We start from the raw sequence: 21,826 nt of genomic DNA on the forward strand, positions 1-21,826 counted from the left end.
TCAAAATCAAAGAGACAAAACTGTAAGTGTGAGTACATGTATATTTGCATTGGTATTGCTGGACTGAACATATTGTTGCACATTTATAGAGAAAACGTGTCTGTGATGTAATCCTTGCCGCTCCTTGGTAGAACAGTGAAGCAACGCACACACGCAAGAGTTTCCACATTAAAACCAAACAAAATTGTTGGTACCCCTCTGTTAATGACAGAAAAACCCACAATGGTCACAGAAATAACTTGAATCTGACAAAAGTAATAATGAATAAAAATTTTATGAAAATTAGCCAATGAAAATCAGACATTGCTTTTGAATTGTAGTTCAACAGAATTATTTTAAAAAACAAACTCATGAAACAGGCCTGGACAAAAATGATGATACCCTTAATTTAATATTTTGCTGCACAACCTTTTGAGTGAATCACTGCAATCAATCGATTTCTGTAACTTTCAATGAGACTTCTGCACCTCTCAGTGGGTATTTTGGCCCACTCCTCATGAGCAAACTGCTCCAGTTGTCTCAGGTTTGAAGGGTGCCTTCTCCAGACAGCATGCTTCAGCTCCTTCCACAGATGTTCAATAGGATTTAGATCAGGGCTCATAGAAGGCCACTTCAGAACAGTCCAATGTTTTGCTCTTAGCCATTCTTGGGTGTTTTTAGCTGTGTGTTTCGGGTCATTATCCTGTTGCAAGACCCATGACCTGCGACTGAGACCGAGCTTTCTGACACTGGGCAGCACATTTCTCTCTAGAACACCTTGATAGTCTTGAGATTTCATTGTACCCTGCACAGACTCAAGACACCCTGTGCCAGATGCAGCAAAGCAGTCCCAGAACATAACCCAGCCTCCTCCATGTTTCACAATAGGGACAGTGTTCTTTTCCATGTATGCTTCATTTTTGCATCTGTGAAGATAGAGCTGATGTGCCTTGCCAAAAAGTTCCAGTTTTGTCTCGTTTGTCCACAGGACATTCTCCCAGAAGCTTTGTGGCTTGTCAACATGCAGTTTGGCAAATTCCAGTCTGGCTTTTTTATGACTGGTTTTCAACAGTGGTGTCCTCCTTGGTCGTCTCCCACGAAGTCCACTTTAGCTCAAACATCGACGGATGGTGCGATCTGATACTGTTGTACCTTGACCTTGGAGTTCACCTTGAATTTCTTTGGAGGTTGTTTTGGGCTCTTTTGTTACCATTTGTGTTATCTGTCTCTTCAAATTGTCATCAATTTTCCTCCTGCGCCCACGTCCAGGGAGGTTGGCTACAGTCCTGTGGATCTTAAATTTCTGAATAATATGTGCAACTGTAGTCACAGGAACATCCAGCTGCTTGGAGATGGTCTTATAGCTTTTACCTTTAACATGCTTGTCTGTAATTTTCTTTCTAATCTCCTGAGACAACTCTCTCCTTCGCTTCTTCTGGTCCATGTTAAATGTGGTACACACCGTGTCACCAAACAGCACAGTGACTACTTGTCACCCTTTAAATAGGCCGACTCACTGATTCCAAGTTTGAAGACACCTGTGATGTTAATTGGAGGACACACCTTGGTTGAACATGTCCTTATGGTCAAATTATTTTCAGTCTTTTCTAGGGGTACCATCATTTTTGTCCAGGCCTGTTTCACGTGAGTTTGTTTTTTAAAATAATTCTGTTGTACTACAATTCAAAAGCAATGTCTGATTTTCATTGGTTAATTTTCATAAAATTTTTATTTATTATTACTTTTGTCAGATTCAAGTTATTTCTGTGATCGTTATGGGTTTTTCTGTCATTAACAGAGGGGTACCAACAATTTTGTCCACGTGCGTATACGGTCACATCACAAAAACACAGATTCAAAACAGCACGATAGTTTAAGTTGTATTGTCTTAGTCTGAGAATGTCAATATGTTCCAGCTTTTCACTAAAGTATTAAACTGCTTACATGGTGTGAAAACATATTTCTGCTTTTTTACTTTTACTTGAGTAATTATTTGGATGACTACTTTTTACATGTACTTGAGTAATATTTTCCTAAAATAACAGTATTTTTACTTGACCATAATTTTTGGCTACTCTACCCACCTCTGATTATTAATAAAATAAATAATAATTTCAAAGCTATTTATGGCATTATTGTGATTTTACAAATATCTTACAGTAAGCACATTGTGTGTCTCTTTTTAGTGAGGACTTTTGTGACCAAATCAATGTACAGTACAAACAGAAATCTGAAGCTGAATCAACATCTTCATGTTTGGCAGCAAATCTGCAAATTACGTGTGTCCTGTCCTGGAGTGGAAAATCACTGCAGGGAAGAGAGTGATGGTTGGGAATTGAAAGTGAAAATGTTTGACAGTTAAGGGAGTGGACGGATAGTCAGTACCCACAGCTTTGGAGATAAGCTAATGAATAAATTATGTAACAAAGGAGGAAGCAACCAGAATTTCCATAAAAACTGTCACATGCAGTGACATGTAAACCAGGTAAACCATGTGATGCACACTATTTAGGGGAGGGAAGAGAAAAAGCCATAACAAAATATTTACAACACCAGAGAGTTGGATTAACTCCCATTCAAAATCAAAGAGACAAAACTGTAAGTATGATTAGATGTTGTTTTTTCTTAGTCTGAGAATGTCAATATGTTCCAGCTTTTCACTAAAGTATTAAACTGCTTACATGGTGTGAAAACATGTTTCTGCAGGATTTGGGTGGATTTATTGTATATCCATCTATTCCACAGTGACACTGCTTGATGAAGACGTGCAGTTTTGTCCGAGATAAATTAACTGAATGGAACCTCAGCCAGTTCATCCAAAGGTTTGAAGGTAACCTAATACTGACCTGGTGGGAATTTACTTCATATTCTTACTACTAATACTGAACAGGTTGGGTTGGGTATTTTCTATATGTGAGAACCAGAAAAGATGAACATTTGATTATGTTTTCATTTCAGATGAAGGTATTGGCAAGGAGAGGTTCTTAAGTCTTGGAAATTCAGACAGCCTCAATATGTTGATTCCCAAGATTGGACCATGAGTGAGATTCAGAATGAGACTCAGGGAACACATACAGGTATTGTACAACTGCCATATACTGTTTTTTACATGGACATTTGAATAGTGTGCAGGAGTGGAAAGAATAAAAGCTCTTTTAACAAATAACAAACTCAAGGGAAGTTGCTTGAAGAAAAAACAGACTGACAAGATCATCAGAAATATTTTCACTGAATGCAGCAGAAGTGGAGTAATGGAATGTTATTCACATAAAAAATGGGTTTGTGTTCCTACAACAGGGTCTTAATCAAAGTTACAGTGACAATGAAGAGATGATGGACACTGACACACCTTCAGATCAAGAAGATTGCGGTGAAACGGTTAGTTCTGTGAACAGACTGAGCAGCATCTCACACTGACTGTGTTCTCTTTGTCATAGTTTGACTTTTTTTGTAGATCTGTGCATATTTCAAACTGATTATCCAGTCATGACATTAGTTGATTTTATAAATATTCATCAGATCTAAAATATAATATAATCCACTGAAGCACTCCTGCTTCTGCTACTTTTTATGTGTCTAGTGGAGCTCAGATTATTTCAACTGAATGGAATATGCTGTTGGACAGAGGGGGAAAACGCACATACACAGACACACTCTGAGTGTGGTCTGTGTATTCATATAATCATACACCCACATTGCACAAAAACCACAATAACCGCATTGCACAATAAAGACCGACCCCTTTAGGGGTTGGGCTTTTTGTATGTCTGTCTTTCTTGTGTGACTTTGTGCTTTATCTTGTCTCACTCAGTCTTTGCAGTAAATAAATACTGAAATTAATTAATAGTAATATGTTTGTCTACTTAATGCCACCTAAAGAAAAGAAGTCTGTGAATACAGAGGAAGAGAGAGAAAAAAGGTGTGAGTGTGTGTGAGTCTGGGAGTAGAGGAGAGCACAGGGGTCTGGGTGAAAGGGATTTTGTGTGTGTGTGTGTGTGTGTGTGTGTGTACTCATCTGAGTGAGTGTGTGTGTCTGAGCATGACTGTAAAAAAGTAGAGGAATGTGTAAATATACTCAGTATTGTAATATACAAAATGTATGTTTTGTTGAAATTCCAAATTGGATGTAAACAAAACATGTGTTCTAGATTACGGTAGAAGTCTGTTTTTAAAGAAGCTCTGTCATTTGTGATAAACTGTACGTAAGTGTTTGTTTTAGGTGTTTTGTAAAATGTCAGCATGTAACTTGTAACTGGTAAAGTGGACTGGGCGCTGTCTCACTGTGCTCTAAGTCTAGTATGTGTTCAGCAAATCAACTGGACTGGTAGGTGTCTGGTTGTGATCTGAACTCAGGAAGTGTGTTGGAGGCTGTCTGCAGAGGCGGGGGGGTATGTGTGTTAGTGGTGATGAGAAAGGGAAAAAACTGCAGTAGGAAACTGAAGGAGACTCGTAGCTGAGCTACATCGAGAAGGCAAATTGAACCTTCAGATCCAGAAGATTGCAGTGAAACGGTTAGTTCTGTGAACAGGCATTCAGACTGTGTTCTCTTTATGCCATAGTTTGACATTTTTTTTGCAGACCCGTGCATATCTCAAACTGATTATCCAGTCATGACATTAGTTGGTTTTAGAAATATTCATCACATCTACAATCAAACACCTTAACTATCATAAATGTGTTCTTAAATGCAGGACTCAACACTTTTTTCCTGGTTGGGACAGTCTTCAACAACAGGCACAGATCGTGGCAGTGACGTATTGACATGTCATTCTGTATGTTATTTCACATAGCTACATCACATTGTCTTTAAATCATTGTGTTACTGTGTGTTTACAGAAATATTTTGTCTTTGCAGAGTGATGATCCAGTCTATCCTGGTGCAACAGTAAGTCAAAGACAGGGCATACTGGCTGCCATACTGTTCACCCTGCGTCATCATCTTACAGAAACTATGAAGTGTGACCTAATGGCTTTGGTCCATTTTCTCATCCCTAACCTGTCTGATGCATCTAAGAGTCTCTTTGATAAGATTCCTGGCATATCTATCGAGTTTTACTGCAAAACCTGTCAAAACTACATGGGGAAAATCCCACTGATGCTCCTTGTATAAAATATGGCACAATGTTCAACAGAGAAGCCAGTTTGAAAAGTATGAGCTTCTTCATGTTTACATCACTGAAAGACCTCTTGAAAGACATCCTTAAGTACCATGGCACTAAGCTGCTCCCGAAAACTATCAACCATGGGCAAGATATTAAGGATGTTATGGATGGTAGGATGTACCAGAATCTGCTTAAACAAAAAATACTGGCTGCTGATGACCTTACGCTGTCATGGAATTGTGATGGTTTCCACATTTACCCAGATAGACAGTTCTACTCAGTTTGGTCTCTGCAGTTTAGTATCAATGAACTTCCTTATACTTTAAGAAAGGAAAATGTGGCAGTTGCAGGACTTTGGTTTGGTTCGAAACATCCTGAGATGAAAGCATTTCTTAAACCTTTCGTAGATGAATGCTGTGATTTAGCTCAAAATCCGTTCCACTGGATGGACAGCAATGGCTCTGTTCACTCCTCAAAAGTCTTCGCCGTGATTTGCTCCTCCGATGCAGAGGCAAGGCCACTCCTTCGAAACTGCAAGAAATTTAATGGTGAGCACGGTTGTGACTGGTGTTTACATCCGGGTACAACAGTTAAAAAGGGTTCAGGATCTATGAGATCCTACACATATGATAAAGAAAAGCGAAGGGCACGATCAGATGAAATGTTCAGACATAATGCAGAAACTGCAGACCACACAGGAGAGCCCAACAATGGAGTAAAAGGACATAGTTTGCTCTCTAATATTCCAAAGTTTGACATGGTTTTTGGATTTATCCCAGAGTACATGCACTCAGTTCTTCTTGGTGTGACCAGACAGCTGATGTCTCTGTGGTTGGATCCAAGTAATTCTGCAAAGCCTTGGTTTGTAGGTGAACAGATTTCAGAAATGGACCGCTGTCTTCTTGGTCTAAAGCCACCAGTGGAAATTTCCGAATCTCCACGCTCCCTGAAGTGTAGGGACAGTTGGAAAGCATCTGAGTGGCGAGCGTTCCTTTTGTTTTATGTCATACACGTCCTACCACGTTTCTTGTCGGGCAAGTTTCTTGAACATTTTTTTCTCTTGTCATTTAGTATTCACATTCTACTACAAGAATCAATATCCCAAGATGACCTTCAGTTGGCCCATGACTACTTGGTGCACTTTGTTGTAAACATGAAAGTACTTTATGGTGAAGAAAACGTATCCTTTAACTGTCATCAGTTAATCCACTTATCTAAAAGTGTACTAAACTGGGGCCCTCTCTGGGCTACATCAGCATTCAGTTTTGAGAGAAACAACGGAGCTTTACGGTCTCTGCTTAGAACCATTAATTACAACGCAAAACACGTTACTGAGAAGTTCCACACATGGCAACACATACCCAGACACATTAGTTCTTTAGTTTATAACCATTGTTCAGATTTTAGCAGTTTATTAACCAAGATGTCACCAGGGAATGATGGCAGCAGCTCTTTCAAACCCTTAGGAGAAGCACATCTCCTGGATCTAAAAGAATCCATAAAACTGATGCTAGAAAGACTCTTTAATCGACCAGTTTTTGCCAAATCAGTGGAAACTTATGATAAATTCACTTACAGCCACACTGTTTATCACTCTACAAACTTTGAAAAGTCTGACAAAACAGACTGTGTTATTGAACTTACAAATGGGTCCTATGGAGAAATACACATGTTGTTGCTTTTGAAAGAGAACTGTATGTGCACATCCAGCTGTGTGTGCCAGGTCATTCCAGTCATTGTGGTAAACATGTATGTCACCAAACCTGTGGAACTGTTTGGACAAACTGTTCCCTGTAGACCATCGAAGACTGTGTTTGTGACAGCTGAGAGCACAGGACAGCTCAAAGCTTTCTTCTTAGAGAACATCAGATGCAAACGTATGTATGTAAATGGCTTGCTTGTGCCTGTACCAAACACACATGAGAGATATTAGAGTCACCGCAGCTAAAGGACATGTAAATACAGAAGAGCTGTGGGGAAAAATGACACAAATGATGTGAAAGGTGAATAAAATTCTGAAGTTTTCCTGGTTGTAATAGTTGAGGTACTGTTATATTTATTGTAAAAATGTAAATATTATCTTGGCTTCACTCTACCATGTATGGCACAAGGTCATTTGTGCAGGATTATTTGCATTTATGGGTATATTTTGTATCAGTGCATTTGTAATTAAATAAATAAGAAAGAAGTTGTCAATAATCTGTCGTTCTTGTCAAGCAAAACTCATGTGATTTGACTTATAAGGTGAGTTTCCATCCAAATGTATACAATTGTAGCTGAACTTTCAGAAATCTGAAAAACAAAAATATAAAAGTGTTAAAAGTTTACCTGTTTATAGTAGCATTACATGTAATGGCATAGACTACCTGAGCTAATCATAGGATGTATGTGCTTGACTGTCCTGTCTGCAGTCTACATCTATCTTCTGTTGAAAATGTCTAGTGCATCCTCTTTTAAAACTTAAAAATAATAGGTGAGGCTGTTCACACTGAGGTTGAATGATTTAGTCAGTATATAAACATCTGAACTACAATATGTAGAAGAAAACAAAAGACTATAATTGTTTTAACCTTTTATTTTATTTATGTATGCTTTATTCATCTAGGAAGGTTCCACTGAGATACAACAATTTCACATGTAAACCAACATGACAACATAAGAAGATGTAGTAAAGAACCTAAAAATTATCTAGTAACATAAAAGAAGAATGAAATAGTGGTAAAGCAGATAAAGAAGTATGTAGACCAAACCAGTTATATCCATAATTCACATCATCTACAGAAATGATGAAAAACTGCACCAAGTGTCTTTCATAACACTTTGTAAAATGCATTTAAAGGAGGAAGTATTTCAAGTTGGATGGTGTGTGCAATTCCTTCCTTCTTCCTAGAGAATATCAGAAGCAAATCTATGTATGCAAATGGTGCTTGGACCAAACACACTTGAGCAATAATAGTCACCACAGCTGAAGGAAATGTAAATGGGGACTGCAGATGTAAATTAGCCAAAGGCAAGGTAAGGCAAATTAATTTGTATAGCACCATTCATAGACAAGGCAATTCAAAGTGCTTTACAAAGGCATACAAACACATAAAATGACATTCAAATCATGGACTAATACTAGGACAATAGTAGAATAAAACATTAAACAAATGGTGCCAGGTACAACAAACCCCGCCCCTCACAGATATTGTAGCTTATTTTGGAATCGATCCAGCTGATGTCATCATGTCTATGCATGTGCTAATGTCAGCATATCAATTGCCTCTATATATGTGCCAAGTTTGAAGTAACTTGAAATAAAATTGATGTTTTTATAGACATTTTTTTGCCCATTGTAAGTAAATGGGAGAGAAAAAAAAAAAAGATTTTAAAAAATTCATAAAAAATGTGAACTTTGACCTACTTTTCCAAAAATGTAATCAAATCTATTCTGTGTCACTGGCAGTCTATAAACCCAATTTGGTATGAATTCAACAATACTTTTTCTGCTAGAGTGTTAACAAACAAACCCAACCACAGACTATACCCCTTGCCTCCCCTTTGAAATTTCATGGATGTTTGGAATGTATAGTATTTATTTAATGGAATGTTCGGATGTTTGGGATTTGATATTTATCTTTGACTTTATAAGAATAGTCAACAATGAAAAATTAATTCACCCTGGTCAATGGAAACATCAAAACTAAATTTAAAAAAAGGAGATTTAGAAATTTTATTCATCAGTTAAGTTTCCAGAGAAAATGTCACTGTTGTCTGTTGTCCATCTGCTTTTATGTGAATCTACATTAATGCACAACACAACCATGTGTCAACAAATGCATTACATTGTTTTTTATTATTATTTGGCATTGACTTACATCAAATGAAATGTCTCAGAGCGTGTAGTACAAAAGGTAGCTCAGCACCAGTAAATACAGAAAAAAAGCACAAGTAGGTCATTAAAGCCCTTGAATAAATAACTTAAATAAAGGAATCATACACACTCAAATATTCTGTATTTTTATGGCAACTACATCATGTGACAATAACCATGAAGCTTTTGTTTGTAAAGTTATATACAGATGTATGCACTAAATGTTTATCAACAATTAGTAATATATGCATGCTAGCAAAGGCATAGTTCTTAGGCACAGCTGAAAATGTTCAACTTATTTCCCTTTAGCTCTGACTTTTTCTAGCTTACATCGAAGGACATTTAAAATGTGTAAAATGCACCTACTTTTTCATTTAATACTTCACATGAACTATTCAGCTACACATGAGTCTTGTGTATAACAGTTCATCAGTTAGGGGTGCTGGAAACTATTTTAGCAAGCTACAATAGTCAAAAACAATCACCGTGACAATGTTCATCATCATATAAGTGTTGAAGTGAATACAATCATTTAAACTTTACTAAAACACAATCATATGGTTAGCAGCGCTGACTGTTTCAGTGGTGCAAGGTCAGTATAAAAAGACAAAAAAAAACAAAAACAAATTCAAGTTGACAGGTCAGAAGATTTACTAAGGAACCTCTTAACCCAGAGAGTGTTGCTTCTTCAGGCTGTCTGAGCGCCTCAGCCTCTCCTCTGGGGTCTTCTTGTACCAGCTCCTGAGAGGAAACAGCAAATATCACATGAGACAACTACAAAAACTGTGGTGCAAGCTGAAATTTGTATTTGTCTGTAAAGTGTTTAGTTAAGCAAGAGTTGAGTTATGCTGGAGTCCCAGTTCATTATTAGTACTATCTTTATTGTGATATAGATTGACAGGTTTTTGCTTTTCTGTGAAATATAAGTAAATTTTATTTATATAGCACTTTTCACAGATAAATCACAAAGTGCTTTACAGTTTAAAATAAAATGTTAGTAAAAGCTTAAAATAAAATTTAAAACAATGTCATACATAAAGGAGTCAATAAGCAGAATATCAGTCAGTTTGGGTTGGCATGATGAACCAAACAGAAGTAGAAACCTACCCCTGGCGGTTTAGTTGGCCTGATGCAGGAGAATTTTGGCCTTGGTTTGGCTTTAGAACCCTGAGGAAAGAAATTACATGTAGAGAGTTAATTGTCATATCACTACAAGGTGATTATATATTTGTGACGCTGTATTTAATACCTGTTAGTAGTGGGGCTCTTTGGCTTCTGGTGCATCTTCCTGGTCTGAGCTGGAGATTCACCAGCCCTGGAAGATGTACAAATGATGTAGTAAACAAAGGCCACACTGCATCTTTGCAAACGGTGAAATCTAGAAGAAGTGTTCATATAACTATTTTACCTCTTTTTTCTGTCGAGGGACCTCTGTGTGGCAGCAGAAAAAAACACTCTTTCCTTGGGACACTTTGCTTTTTCCTATAGGTTAGAATCAAAGTTAAAAAAAAAAAAAAAAAAAAAAAGGAAAAATTATGAGTTAATCATCCTGTGAATTATTTTGTGTTGTTTTTATACAAATGTTCACAAGTAATATATTAAAGGTTGCTATGTTTCACCTTTTATCCAAAGTAATAATAAAATAAGCTTTGCTGCAGAGAGGAAGTGGAGTAAAATGTATTTCTGAGCTTTAGGCCTGTATTATCTGGTTACCATGTCGCGTAGCTTCCGTTCTACTCGCAGCTCCCTGTCCTGCTGCAGCAATCCTAAACGATCCTCCAGAGGCATTTGAAAGAAGATTTCATGGATGTCATAAAGGGCTGCACGCAACTGAAAAACAAAAATATACACACAAATATGAAGGAGGATGGACCTCTGTTGGTGATTGACAGGAACTGCACATTCCTACCTGAGCTCTGACTCTCTCCTGCAGGGAGAGATCCTGTGCAGAGTAGTTGCATTTCTTTACTGAGGCTTCAGTTTGGAATGAATGGATGAACTCCTGTGTGTCCTAAAAGTGCATACATGATACATATGTGGATTAATTTAAGTGCAATTTTAGGGAGACCTACAAATGTAATAGATTATACAGTACACATTGGCATAAAACCAAATCCTATTCACAGTAAAACACTGAAAACATGTCAAATGTTTAAACTGAGAAAATGTACTATTAAAACACAAGGTCATTTTTGACTTAGGCAGTAACAATAGATCTCTCTAAAGCTGGTATGGAGGCAAAAAAGTAAACCATAGGTTCATGAGATTTGCAATTATGCATTATGTTTTTATTTACATTTACGCAGCATCCACAGTTTTCTGGAATTAGGGTTATCCTCTGTCACCGTATTGGGTGAGTGTGATAGTTTAATCTTACCACAATTGTCTGGCGCAGATGTTTGACCTTCTCTGTTTTGAGCAGTCTGCGTGTGAGGAAGCCCCGAGTTATGGCACTAATTCGACAGAAGGCTTTCTGCTGTTCAGATGTCAGAACCTGGAGGAGATAACATAAGAACATTGGAAGGTGAAGTTTGTTACACGAAAAAAGGTTTAAGAAATAAAGGTCAGTCTACTGCTGTTATTCTAAGGTGCACTCTTGTTTCAGAGGTAAACTCACCACACTTAGCCTTGGCCGAGGTTTGCTTGCTGCCCATGTGGACCCCCACAGACTGACAGGAGACTGGACAGAAGGAGAGGTCACACTGGAATTCACAGGACTAGGAAAACCTGGAGAAAATATACAGACACTTTCATATACTACACACAGTTCAAACTGAAGCTTTTACATTATGTTACTATTTCAATGACAAAAAATGAATAATATAATACCGATCAATTTGGAACATGTATACTGTTTACAGTCTCTAACACAGTAATACAGTTAGGTAAAAAATTATTAGACCATCAAAAGTCATCAGAAACTATGGTTATGCAATCAAGTACTAACTCCTGTGTGTATCATGTGACTGAAACAGACAGAAAAGAAAACATGGAATGCCTAAAAGCACTGTTTTTGGCAGTACAATGCCATAGCTGTTGATGTAAGAACTGAAGTGATTTTGGTTATTATCAAGAAAACCATGGAAAATGGATAGATATCAGCTCTGAAATTAAACTCTTATGAGCTATTTTTGTTGTTATCATTATATTTGTCCAAACAAATGTACCTTTAGTTGTACCAGGCATTAAAATGAAAGAGAAATTGAAGAAAACAAGGGGTGGTTTACTAATTTTTTTCCATGACTGTATGTGAACTTTGTTAAGTGGTACCTATACTGTGTCCTGGTGAGCGTTCATTAGGTGTGTGAGCAGGGCTCAGCGCTGGGCAGGATGGGCTAATAACAGGGCAGATGTCATTGACAGATCTACGATTCCAGCTGGAAACATCTGCGCTCAGAGGACGCACGCGCCCCCGCTCCTTCATTCTCCTTTCTGTCACCTCAAGCTCCTTATAACACATGTACAAAAACACATGTTAACGCAGAAAAAACACACACACCAATACAACATCCGACATTTACTCTGGAAAAACTAAAGAAGAAGAGATTCGAACACGAGTGATCGTACATATCATGCAGTACATATATTTACCAGACGGAGGCGATGTTGCTCTTGTTCCTGCTCAGCCAGGAGACAGGACATCTGCAGGGCGTGCTCCTCCTGCAGACGCCTTTGCATGTCCTCCAGAGCCTGTGCTCGCCTCTGAGTCTCCTCTGTTGATGTGCAAAAACACAAAATATCTGGCTTTTATCATCTTAATTTCTTTTTTTTTAAACTTTGTGTTTTTCTACTGTATATCATAATTTTTCCCTAATATTGCACTGTAATAAATATTAGGGCTGTACGTTAATTACATAACTTGGCAGTGTTATTTGCATGGATATTTAGCCAAATTCCTGCTACTTTGAACATACTGTCTTTAATATACTCAGTTTGGTGGAGGTCTACTGCACATATTCCCTGTTTTTTCCATTATATGTAATACATGCAGAGCTGTGTTGAACCTCATACCACCAGTAACGCTCAACGAATAGGATAATTTACAGACCTTTTGGGATAAATGGATGTTTTCTGGAACCCATGTAATGGAAGTCTGGACCTTTTAAATGACTTCCTTTAGCAATTATATAATTACGCAGACTGCAATTATAATTTGATTTAATTAATTGTGCAGCTTTATACAGAACAAAACTCCAATCTACGATCAGTGTGGGTGTTTTTAAATATAAGATTTCACTAATTAATTGAGCCAACCAATATGTTGACATCTGCTGGCATGGTAACAAAGCTGCTGTGGGTGGAATATGTATGTGATGAATGCAATTTTTTGTTTTCATTTTTGTGAGTTGTTCTGTTTTAGCTTTTTTAATTTTCTGTTTTCATTACTGTAAGGATTAAATAAACATGCACTTACCTGACGTGTTGACCTGTGCTTCTGATGCATTTCTGAGAGCGGTTTGTGTGACTCTTGTATTGTTCAACCCCTGAGGGTCATCTGGCTCCATCCTGACTTTCACTTGAGACAAGTCAGACGTCACTCGGGGCCTCATCAGATATGGTGAGGGGTTCTCTATGTCATATGACTGGTTCAAGGGGGCTGCAGCAGCTCGCCGACCTGGGCCCAACCACGTAACTCCTGCCATAAAACGTGGGATCCTTTCTTGACTGCGGTCGATGGATTCAGCTGAGTTGTATGTGTGCAGCTGGCTGTCCAGAGTGTGGCAACGCCGGCGAAATCCTGTTGTCAGATGATCAAGGGGTCCACTTGGGCTGGACCCTGAAGTGCTGATGGGACTGCAGATTTCCTGTACTGGGCTGGTGCCACAGTGGCTAGATCGACGACTGCCACCTCTTTGAACGCTATCACCACAATCACTTCCCAGTGACCCCCAGTGATCAGTGGACCCTCTGGCCCCTGAGAACGGCTCTCCGCAATCGGCCACACCAACACGCTCCCCTGATCTTCCTGGGCCTCGGGGAATAAGGTCTGCTGGGCCAACTGGGAATGAGATATGGATGTTACCAGTAGAAACTGGACGTGGACGGCGTCTTGTACATGAGGACTAACGGTGGACTCTGGACTGGGTAGGGGGTATTCCAGTCAGGTAAACTCGGTGAAAGGGCAGCCAGACTGCTGCAAACTGGGGTCGAAAAGCGTTTGATGCTGGATCTGGGTTTGAGGTGGACCAGTTGGACTGTGGTGTAGACTGAAACCAAACTCAATGCCACTGTCCCTCATGGGACTGCAGCTCACATTGTCAGTGTCAGGGACGCTGTCAGGCGGGAGAGTCCGGGTGACTGTGTGGACGACTTTCTGACCCTGTTCTCTCTTCACATACTCCCTGGATTTCTTGAGAAGGCTATCCAAGCTAATATCATCCTCTTCATCTTCCTCGTCACTCTTCTCTTCCTTTTTCACCATCTCTTCTTCCACTGCCTTGTGGCAATTAGGGATGGGAGTTTCACAGCATGGTGAGGCAGGAGGTTCATTTGTTTGAAGCCCAAATCCAGAGTCCCGAGGAAGTCCTGGCGAGTCAGTGACCAGGGTGTAACCACTGACAGTTGAAGATTTACAAACTGGCAGCTTTCCAACATCTTCATCTGGCACTTTATGTATCTGATTTTTAAAAAAATAACAAACAGTTGTCATTATTTGTCTTAACAATTGACAAACTGGCAAAAAATATGGTTCTACATCCCACGGCAGGCGTAGCAATAAATTATTACTGATGTTTCCTCATTATTTGATGCCCAGAAAATGTTCAGAGCAGATTTGCAGGTGGATCCATCATCTCCGTGGATGTTGAATTACCACCATGTAAAAATAGCACAGCCCACTGGAAAAAAGTGCAGAGTCAGCCATCTGTACTCAAGTCTGAAAATGTCGCTAGAGATTCTGGGACAGACTATAATTTAGTTTTTGTGCTATGTCCTGGGATTGAACACAGACCCATTTCATATTTGAACACAATTTTAAATAAAACCTGATATTTTTCAAACAATAGTAAATAGTATTATAAATAGTAAATAGTAGTATGTAGTTGTATGATATGTCATTTATAACTTGAATATGGAACTAATAAATCTGTTCTATGGAAAATAATGAATTTGCAGTTGTATTTATTATGTTAAATGCACATTTAATATTTTCACAACACCACTGCCGCTCTCCACCTGGCCACACCTGGACCTGTGAGTATAATGTGCCACTGACCTGAACCTGGTCCACGATGTCCTGAACCCGAGCCAAGAGCTTGTTCTTGTGTTGGCTCTGTCTGTCCAACTCCAGCTGGACTGCTTGCTGCCTATAGTCACACATCTCATTACGCTGCTCTGCACTCAGCTGTACAAAGAAAGTAAACATGTTAAAATATTTGGACCCCCTAGGCTAAACTTGATACAACTTTCCACATTACAGATTCAAGAAAAAGCAATATACACTTAAAACTATCACTGAAAAATACCTTATGATGGGCTTTCATGTTATTTATTTTTTAGGCATTACACTATCTAATTGCCCTAAAGCACACACATCCTGTGTTTTTGTTTTGTTTTACGTGAATGCATTGTACCAACATCTGAATCATCTGGCAGTTTCCCAAAAACTAATTGTCAGCAGTGAACAGCAGATCAGTTTCTCCTGACTAACATCAAACAGCTTTGACATCAACAATTATCCCCTCTCTCTTTCCCCCTGCCAACTGCTGATCTAATTGGGACTAGTCAGGCCACATGCTTTACATACACTCACAAAGAAATAAGGGTCTTTCCCAAAATTATACATTTACTGTTTTCAAACCATGTAAGGGTGTATGTTAGTACAAATCTATAATCTATGCTTGAAGTACACTTTAAGTACATATACCGTAAATAGAGTAACTGAGTAAGTAATTTCATGTTTATGTATGCTGCATAAAAGTACATTTATGTATGCTGCATAAAAACAGAAGAGATGTAAAACAAAGCCGTACTATCATTTAATAATTAACAGCAGGTAAATGAATGGCAACAAAATAGCTATTTGTAAGCCTCATCAAACAACAACTTACAATTTATTATACATGCTTTTAATGAAGAAAGCTGAGCAATAAAGAACTGGTTTTGTGTGCTTTTTTCTTCCTTACCAGAGGTGAAAGCACAGCTCTTCCATGGAAGAGGATGACAGAGTGTGTCTTCAGGGAATACAGAGGCTCACATGTCGACTTCTTAAATTTCCCCTCCTCCTGCAGCATGACCAGACTCCGCAGGCAGAACTCCTCATAGCTTTCCATCTCTGGACAACCCACACATCCCACACTCTGAACAGGAAACATACACCATGTAGCCTCGTAACCCAGCTGCTGGATTAAATGGAGAGTGTCAAATTAGATGTATGTCTGCACATCAATTGTCAAGTGAGCCAAGACTCCAGTGGGTGAGGTCTGTGGAGGAATAACCATCTGGAATCAAGAGGAAGCAGGACAAATAGCTTCAACAAAAGAGGATCTGTGGCTTTTAGTAGTTTTATCACACTCATCACATTCCTGCCATTCCTTTCTGTTAGACCTTGCTGTTGAATGACTTCCATTTCCGTGTCTCCTAGAATCCTATTTGTAATCAATACAGGCTGTGTTTCAGAAAAGGTCTGTCAGCACATGGGCTTGACTGTACAGAACCTTTGATGACAGGTATCTTTACCACAGGGCGTCAGCCATATATATGTTACATCAAATTTGGCGTAATTGGCTTTGTGGGTATAGTATCATAAGCATACGTTCTACCTAAATTTTAACCTATAAAATGATCAGTGTTCAGAACTGAATTGTACATAATGCTGCCCTGATCCTCAACCGCCCTAGCGTTAATTAGCTACATACGGAGCTACCCAACCTGATTTTACAGCCTAGTGACAGCACAGTATGGGTGAGAATGGTCTTCTTTTCTATAAAGCTTAGAACAAGCTTGACATCGGAGCGTATTTGAAGATTTAAAATGAAGAATATTAAATTTGGGGGACCATATCTGAAGCCCCAAATGCGTTTATTATACAGATGTTCGGTGGTAAAATGACATTTCTACACCACAGTCTACCGCTTTGCCCTTTTCTTTACCTTCACAATGGAGAAAAAGTAATATCTCCTCTCATTTTGTTCCCGAAGGCGAGTATAAGGGACGCACAAATGTCACGGGGGAAACAATAAAGTGGCGGTTACAGCATGGACATTAGGTTTCTCCTCTCAATCTCGGGTTGCACATCATCATGTTAACTCTTCCGGGCTCCAACAGCGCCTCCTAGCAACAGCAAACGGGCCGCGTTCCAATATGGTCCCGGTGAGGACCACTTCACCTTACCTAGGGGAAATCCCGAAACAATAGCTTTGTCTGTAAAAATTGAAATTGTTTTAAGAGTAAATTATTGATTTTACTTTTATTTCAAGTGATATTAACGGCCGTGTCTGTTATATCGTGGTTAATCGTAGAAATACACGAGCAAAAAGTCAAGGTTAAAACAATGAGAAAAATGGAACGAGATCATTTTCCTCACCATTTATTTATAAAATTATCCCAGTTGAAAGATCAAAAGATTGGTCTAATCCCTGTCTCTAATTAAAGATATTACAAAATGTTTCGATGGCTTATTTAACTCCCTATTCCCTACACTTTCAACTCTGGATTTTGCAGGCAACCATCCAATGGAATTTACCAGTAAATACTTTGCATTATAGAACACCACCCTTCCTTCCTCAGGCAGGAAGGGTATACAGAACAACTCATCATTCAGTCCTTGGGCCTGTTGATAATTTTGTGTAGTTCTCAACATTCCCAAACAAAGATATCACTATTAATGTTGCAACAGTATTTGTCATTCAAAAGCCTGATGTAGTTGTAAGGGTGCAGTGGGAGTCTGGGGCCCCTGGAGGGTTGCACACTGTCATATTCCTGTCTCTGGACTCATCAGCACTGTGTAGATAATAATACAGGTCCCACTGATTTACTATCCAGGAAGAGAGGATCTGTTTAACCCTTTCATGCATGAATTATGAGAACCTTAATCAAGATTTTATTCCTCTTTAGGCATGGGGAAAAAACAAAACGAAACAAATAAAAAAAAACCCCATGTGATTGACATTTTTTTTTTTTTTATGAACCTATTTTTCACAGTTGCAAAAACGTCCACTCAGCTGGGACACCATTATTTCATTTTTGATATAAAGTGGCGAAAACTATGAAATAAAAATATTTATAATGCTGCTAATCTGATGTTTTCCTCATATTTTAGCATACTTCAATATTAGTTATTACTCACTTCATGGAGATAATATGCAAAAAGAAAAAAAAAGTAAGAGAAAGAAAGAAAGAAAGAAGAAAGGAAGACAAGAAAGAAAGAAAGAAAGAAAGAAAGAAGAACCTGTTAATTACAGTCTAATAACATTAGCTATTGATTTACACTCAAACATGGTATTGCAGATCAGGTTTATCAAGGACAGCAAAGTTACAGTATGATATGACTTGCAGTGTTTGTGATGATGCAACAAGCGTCCACTGTGTTGGCTGATATGGAACTAAAACAACAAAACCCATGAATATATAAGAGAATAGCTGTAGAATCACTGTCCACTGTAGTGACCACTATGTATGAAAGGTTAATAACTCTGAAATAATATTTTGTCATTACAGTTGTGGATACCAGTGCTTGCTGCCTGGCTTCATCAAAGTATAATGGCAAATGATTAAATTAAAATGTACACTCAATATTGTGTTAAAGCATAGGGTCCTCAGGCCCCTGTGTTTTATTACATTGCTCAGACATGATGTAGGCAAGTTATGAACATTTGTTCAAAGAGCAAATTGTTGTACAGACAATCAAAGTTATATATGCAACAAAACATCCCATACTGAATAGCAATAGTAAGATGTAGCTGTTTTCACACATAATTCTCTTGAGGATACAGGTGAACCTGAATGTGTGGGTTTAGCAATACCGAACAATTTCCTTGTTTTGTTGAAGTAGCGCTTCAATGTCTCGTTTCTGTAAAAGTTGGATGTGGAGTCCTGGAACATACATTAAATTGTATACATCACAACACAGTAATAATGGAATTACTAAAGATAATGATAATTATTATGATAAATAAAACCAAATATACCTGAAATGAATGGCGTTTGACCCCTGAACAGCTGTAGCTGCTCATACACAGGACAATAGTCCCAGGTTCTTTGGTTCTTTACTCACCAAAGCTTCACGAACTTCTCATGGTGAGAATCTGGATGTATATTTGAGGAAAAAAACATATGAAAACTGCAACAAAAGACAAAAACATGCACAACCTCATCCTGATTTACCTAACAATGTCTGCGGACATTGTCATTTTGTCTTTAGAGACGTCATTTTTGTTGGTCTGCAGTTTCTTACACACTTCACCACTGAAGAGGTTTTCAATCACAGCCTGTCTTCTTTCACTGTGACTTCCTTCAAGGTTTCTCATCTCTGAGAGTATAGTGCACAGATATTTTATTTATTTTCTATGTAAAAATATACTGTCATGTTCAGAAAAAAGTGGTAGTTACAATAAATAATTAAGCACAATTATTCATTTAACCCATAAGGACCCAGTATGACATTTGTGGCAGTTCCCAAATGATTTTTTTCTGTATATTTAACCGTCCTTAAGTGGTTTGTCATCATTTATTATAATTTCATCCTCTAAATTTTTGTTGTTTTTTTTTAAAGTGAATATCAGGTATTTTCCAGCATTTAATTTACTAAACATGTAGATGTTAATAAAAGCTCAGAGTAAAGTTTAGGATTATTATATCAAATATAGAGAAAACTGAAGAAAAAGGACTTTTTCAGCAAAATATATCATTAATTAAAAGTAAAAATAAGTGTGTCCCATCCACTGTCATTGACCCAACTCCATGGGTTTTACTGGTGAAATCAATGTTGGTAGAAGATGACCATGTTTCCACGTTCACTACAAAGCCTTTGACGTCCAGATGGGTCATATCTGATGATCATGAAAAGATAACAAACTGCATTTACACCAATTATTTAGATATATTGATAGGATTAGTGGATTAACAGGTATTAAACAGTTTAGATCAGTAGATAATTGGTAGATGGTGGATGTTTGGATCTTTATGGGTTAAATATAGTCAACACAGTCACTTAGTGTGTATCATTTTAAAACAGTGCTTCATGGTTAAAGATGAGCTGAATGATCTAATAATTCATTTACCTTGTGCTGTTGTTATGCAACTCTCACAATAGGCGTCTGTCAAAACAAATCAGGTAAACCTTTAAAACAGCCATAACAAAGCAAACACGAAAACATATAGACTAGCCAAATTACTGAATCTATCTAAATGAGAAAACCAAAGTTAGAGCATATGAGAAATGTACTGTTAAATCAACTTACAGCGATCTATGTCTTTAAGCTGCACTCCAGAGAAGTAGCTCACGAATATTAAAAACATTAAGATCTTCATGGCAGTGATCGCAGACAAACACACAGACATTGAACAACCTGTATGTCAGAGCAGATGGACTGGGCTCAATCATGTAGGCTTTTCACATATTGTAGTCACATGATCACAGGGACAATAGGATCACATCACCATCATTCCACAGATGATGGATTTCCAGTTTTTCAGGTTTTCTCCGGTTATTTAAAGACGTTGTAAACAGACTAATTTACATTTGAACAGTGATCTTAACATACACTCAGGCCAAAGTATAGTTCTTGGCTACAGCAGTTACTTTTCATCAAGGCACAAAGACATCACCTAGAGTAGATGGTGATTGTTTTGTTGTTTGTTTTTGTAGGGAGGTAGTAGGAGGTACACCGCTGGGACAAAAATAAATTAAAAACACACATGCACACCCAATTGGATCACCTTTAGCTAATGTATGCCTCTTATGCAATGTCAATGTAGACCTAATCAACTGTATCAACCCAAACCCTAACACTACCCCTACAGGCTTGAAGTGCGGCTCTAGGCATGATGGGTAATCACTTCATCTGCCTTCTTGCTCTGATGTGCCCATCACTTGGAACACTCTACACTAACCAGACCACATGACCTTTTTCTAATGAATCACAGTCCTGTCTTTGTGCTCTCTACAAGCTGATGATTGTTTAAGAAACCAGAAGCTACTGACTGCATCAGTTGCACCTGAAACATTAATCACAGCTGTAATTATCCAATGGAAGGAACTGAGCTAATCTGACTTAAACAAATTAAGCAAACTAAGCACATTTTCCCCTGAGGAGCCCTACATATATTGGAAAAAAAAGTATATGAAAACCAGACACAGATAAATGGATGGATAAAGAGAGTTAATAGCTATTTGAGTACAAGTAAGTACATTGGAATTCTGTTGCATGCTCTTGAGTCAAAAGTAAAAAAGAAATAAATGTCTCTTATGTATTGTTTAAAAAAAAAAAACAGTTAAAATACGCACAATAAGGTAGAAAGATAATAAATATATACACACAGGAGCTACAGCCTTTTACACATTAATAAATAGTTAAAAGTTGAATTAATTTTTTTGCTCTTCCCGTGAGAATTTAACAGTGACAGTTCATGCTTTTATTTTTATGTCTGTAATTTTATCAGTGGCCACTAAGAGGCGTTATTTTATAAAACAATTTGTTGGGCTCTTTATGGTCTAATCCAAATATGGTCATTTTTACCATATAAGGTGGACGTAAGTGACGCCGGCCTCCCAACGGAAATATGACCGTGTGCGGGAAAAGCGAACGTTAGTTAGGGCAACGCCTTTCTTTTTCGGGATCGTAAATGGGCAACTACTTGTATTGTCAAGCTTAATGATTTATCCATTTTTATCTGTTCACTGTATAAAGTCAAGTAGACCGCCGGTGTATTTTAGCCACAGGAATCACTG

General features: G+C 38.1%; 2 protein-coding genes across 3 annotated transcripts; one reads left to right on the forward strand and one right to left on the reverse strand.

Moving 5' to 3' along the window:
* Window positions 1-2,380: 2,380 nt before the first annotated feature.
* LOC115424087 (uncharacterized) lies at window positions 2,381-7,277 on the forward strand. 2 transcript variants are annotated; one of them, XM_030141193.1, is made up of 6 exons: window positions 2,381-2,577; window positions 2,725-2,809; window positions 2,938-3,056; window positions 3,277-3,357; window positions 4,671-4,751; window positions 4,835-7,277. In XM_030141193.1, the coding sequence occupies exon 6, from the start codon at window positions 5,101-5,103 to the stop codon at window positions 7,012-7,014; it is 1,914 nt and encodes a 637-aa protein (XP_029997053.1). In that variant the 5' UTR covers window positions 2,381-2,577; window positions 2,725-2,809; window positions 2,938-3,056; window positions 3,277-3,357; window positions 4,671-4,751; window positions 4,835-5,100; the 3' UTR covers window positions 7,015-7,277. The 2 variants fall into 2 exon arrangements, with proteins under 2 accessions (XP_029997053.1, XP_029997054.1); XM_030141194.1 differs by lacking the exons at window positions 2,381-2,577; window positions 2,725-2,809; window positions 2,938-3,056; window positions 3,277-3,357; window positions 4,671-4,751 and adding an exon at window positions 4,472-4,490.
* Window positions 7,278-8,874: 1,597 nt separating this feature from the next.
* ccp110 (centriolar coiled-coil protein 110) lies at window positions 8,875-16,208 on the reverse strand. Its single transcript, XM_030141192.1, is given in 14 exon segments — window positions 8,875-9,678; window positions 10,045-10,104; window positions 10,187-10,252; window positions 10,346-10,419; window positions 10,651-10,767; window positions 10,847-10,948; window positions 11,315-11,431; window positions 11,555-11,664; window positions 12,208-12,385; window positions 12,529-12,650; window positions 13,352-13,993; window positions 13,996-14,554; window positions 15,152-15,280; window positions 16,062-16,208. Coding segments are annotated over 14 exon segments (2,499 nt in total). The 3' UTR covers window positions 8,875-9,602.
* Between the last annotated feature and the right edge of the window lie 5,618 nt (window positions 16,209-21,826).

This window comes from Sphaeramia orbicularis, chromosome 8 (assembly GCF_902148855.1).
Source record: "Sphaeramia orbicularis chromosome 8, fSphaOr1.1, whole genome shotgun sequence".
Taxonomy (NCBI): Eukaryota; Metazoa; Chordata; class Actinopteri; order Kurtiformes; family Apogonidae; genus Sphaeramia; species Sphaeramia orbicularis.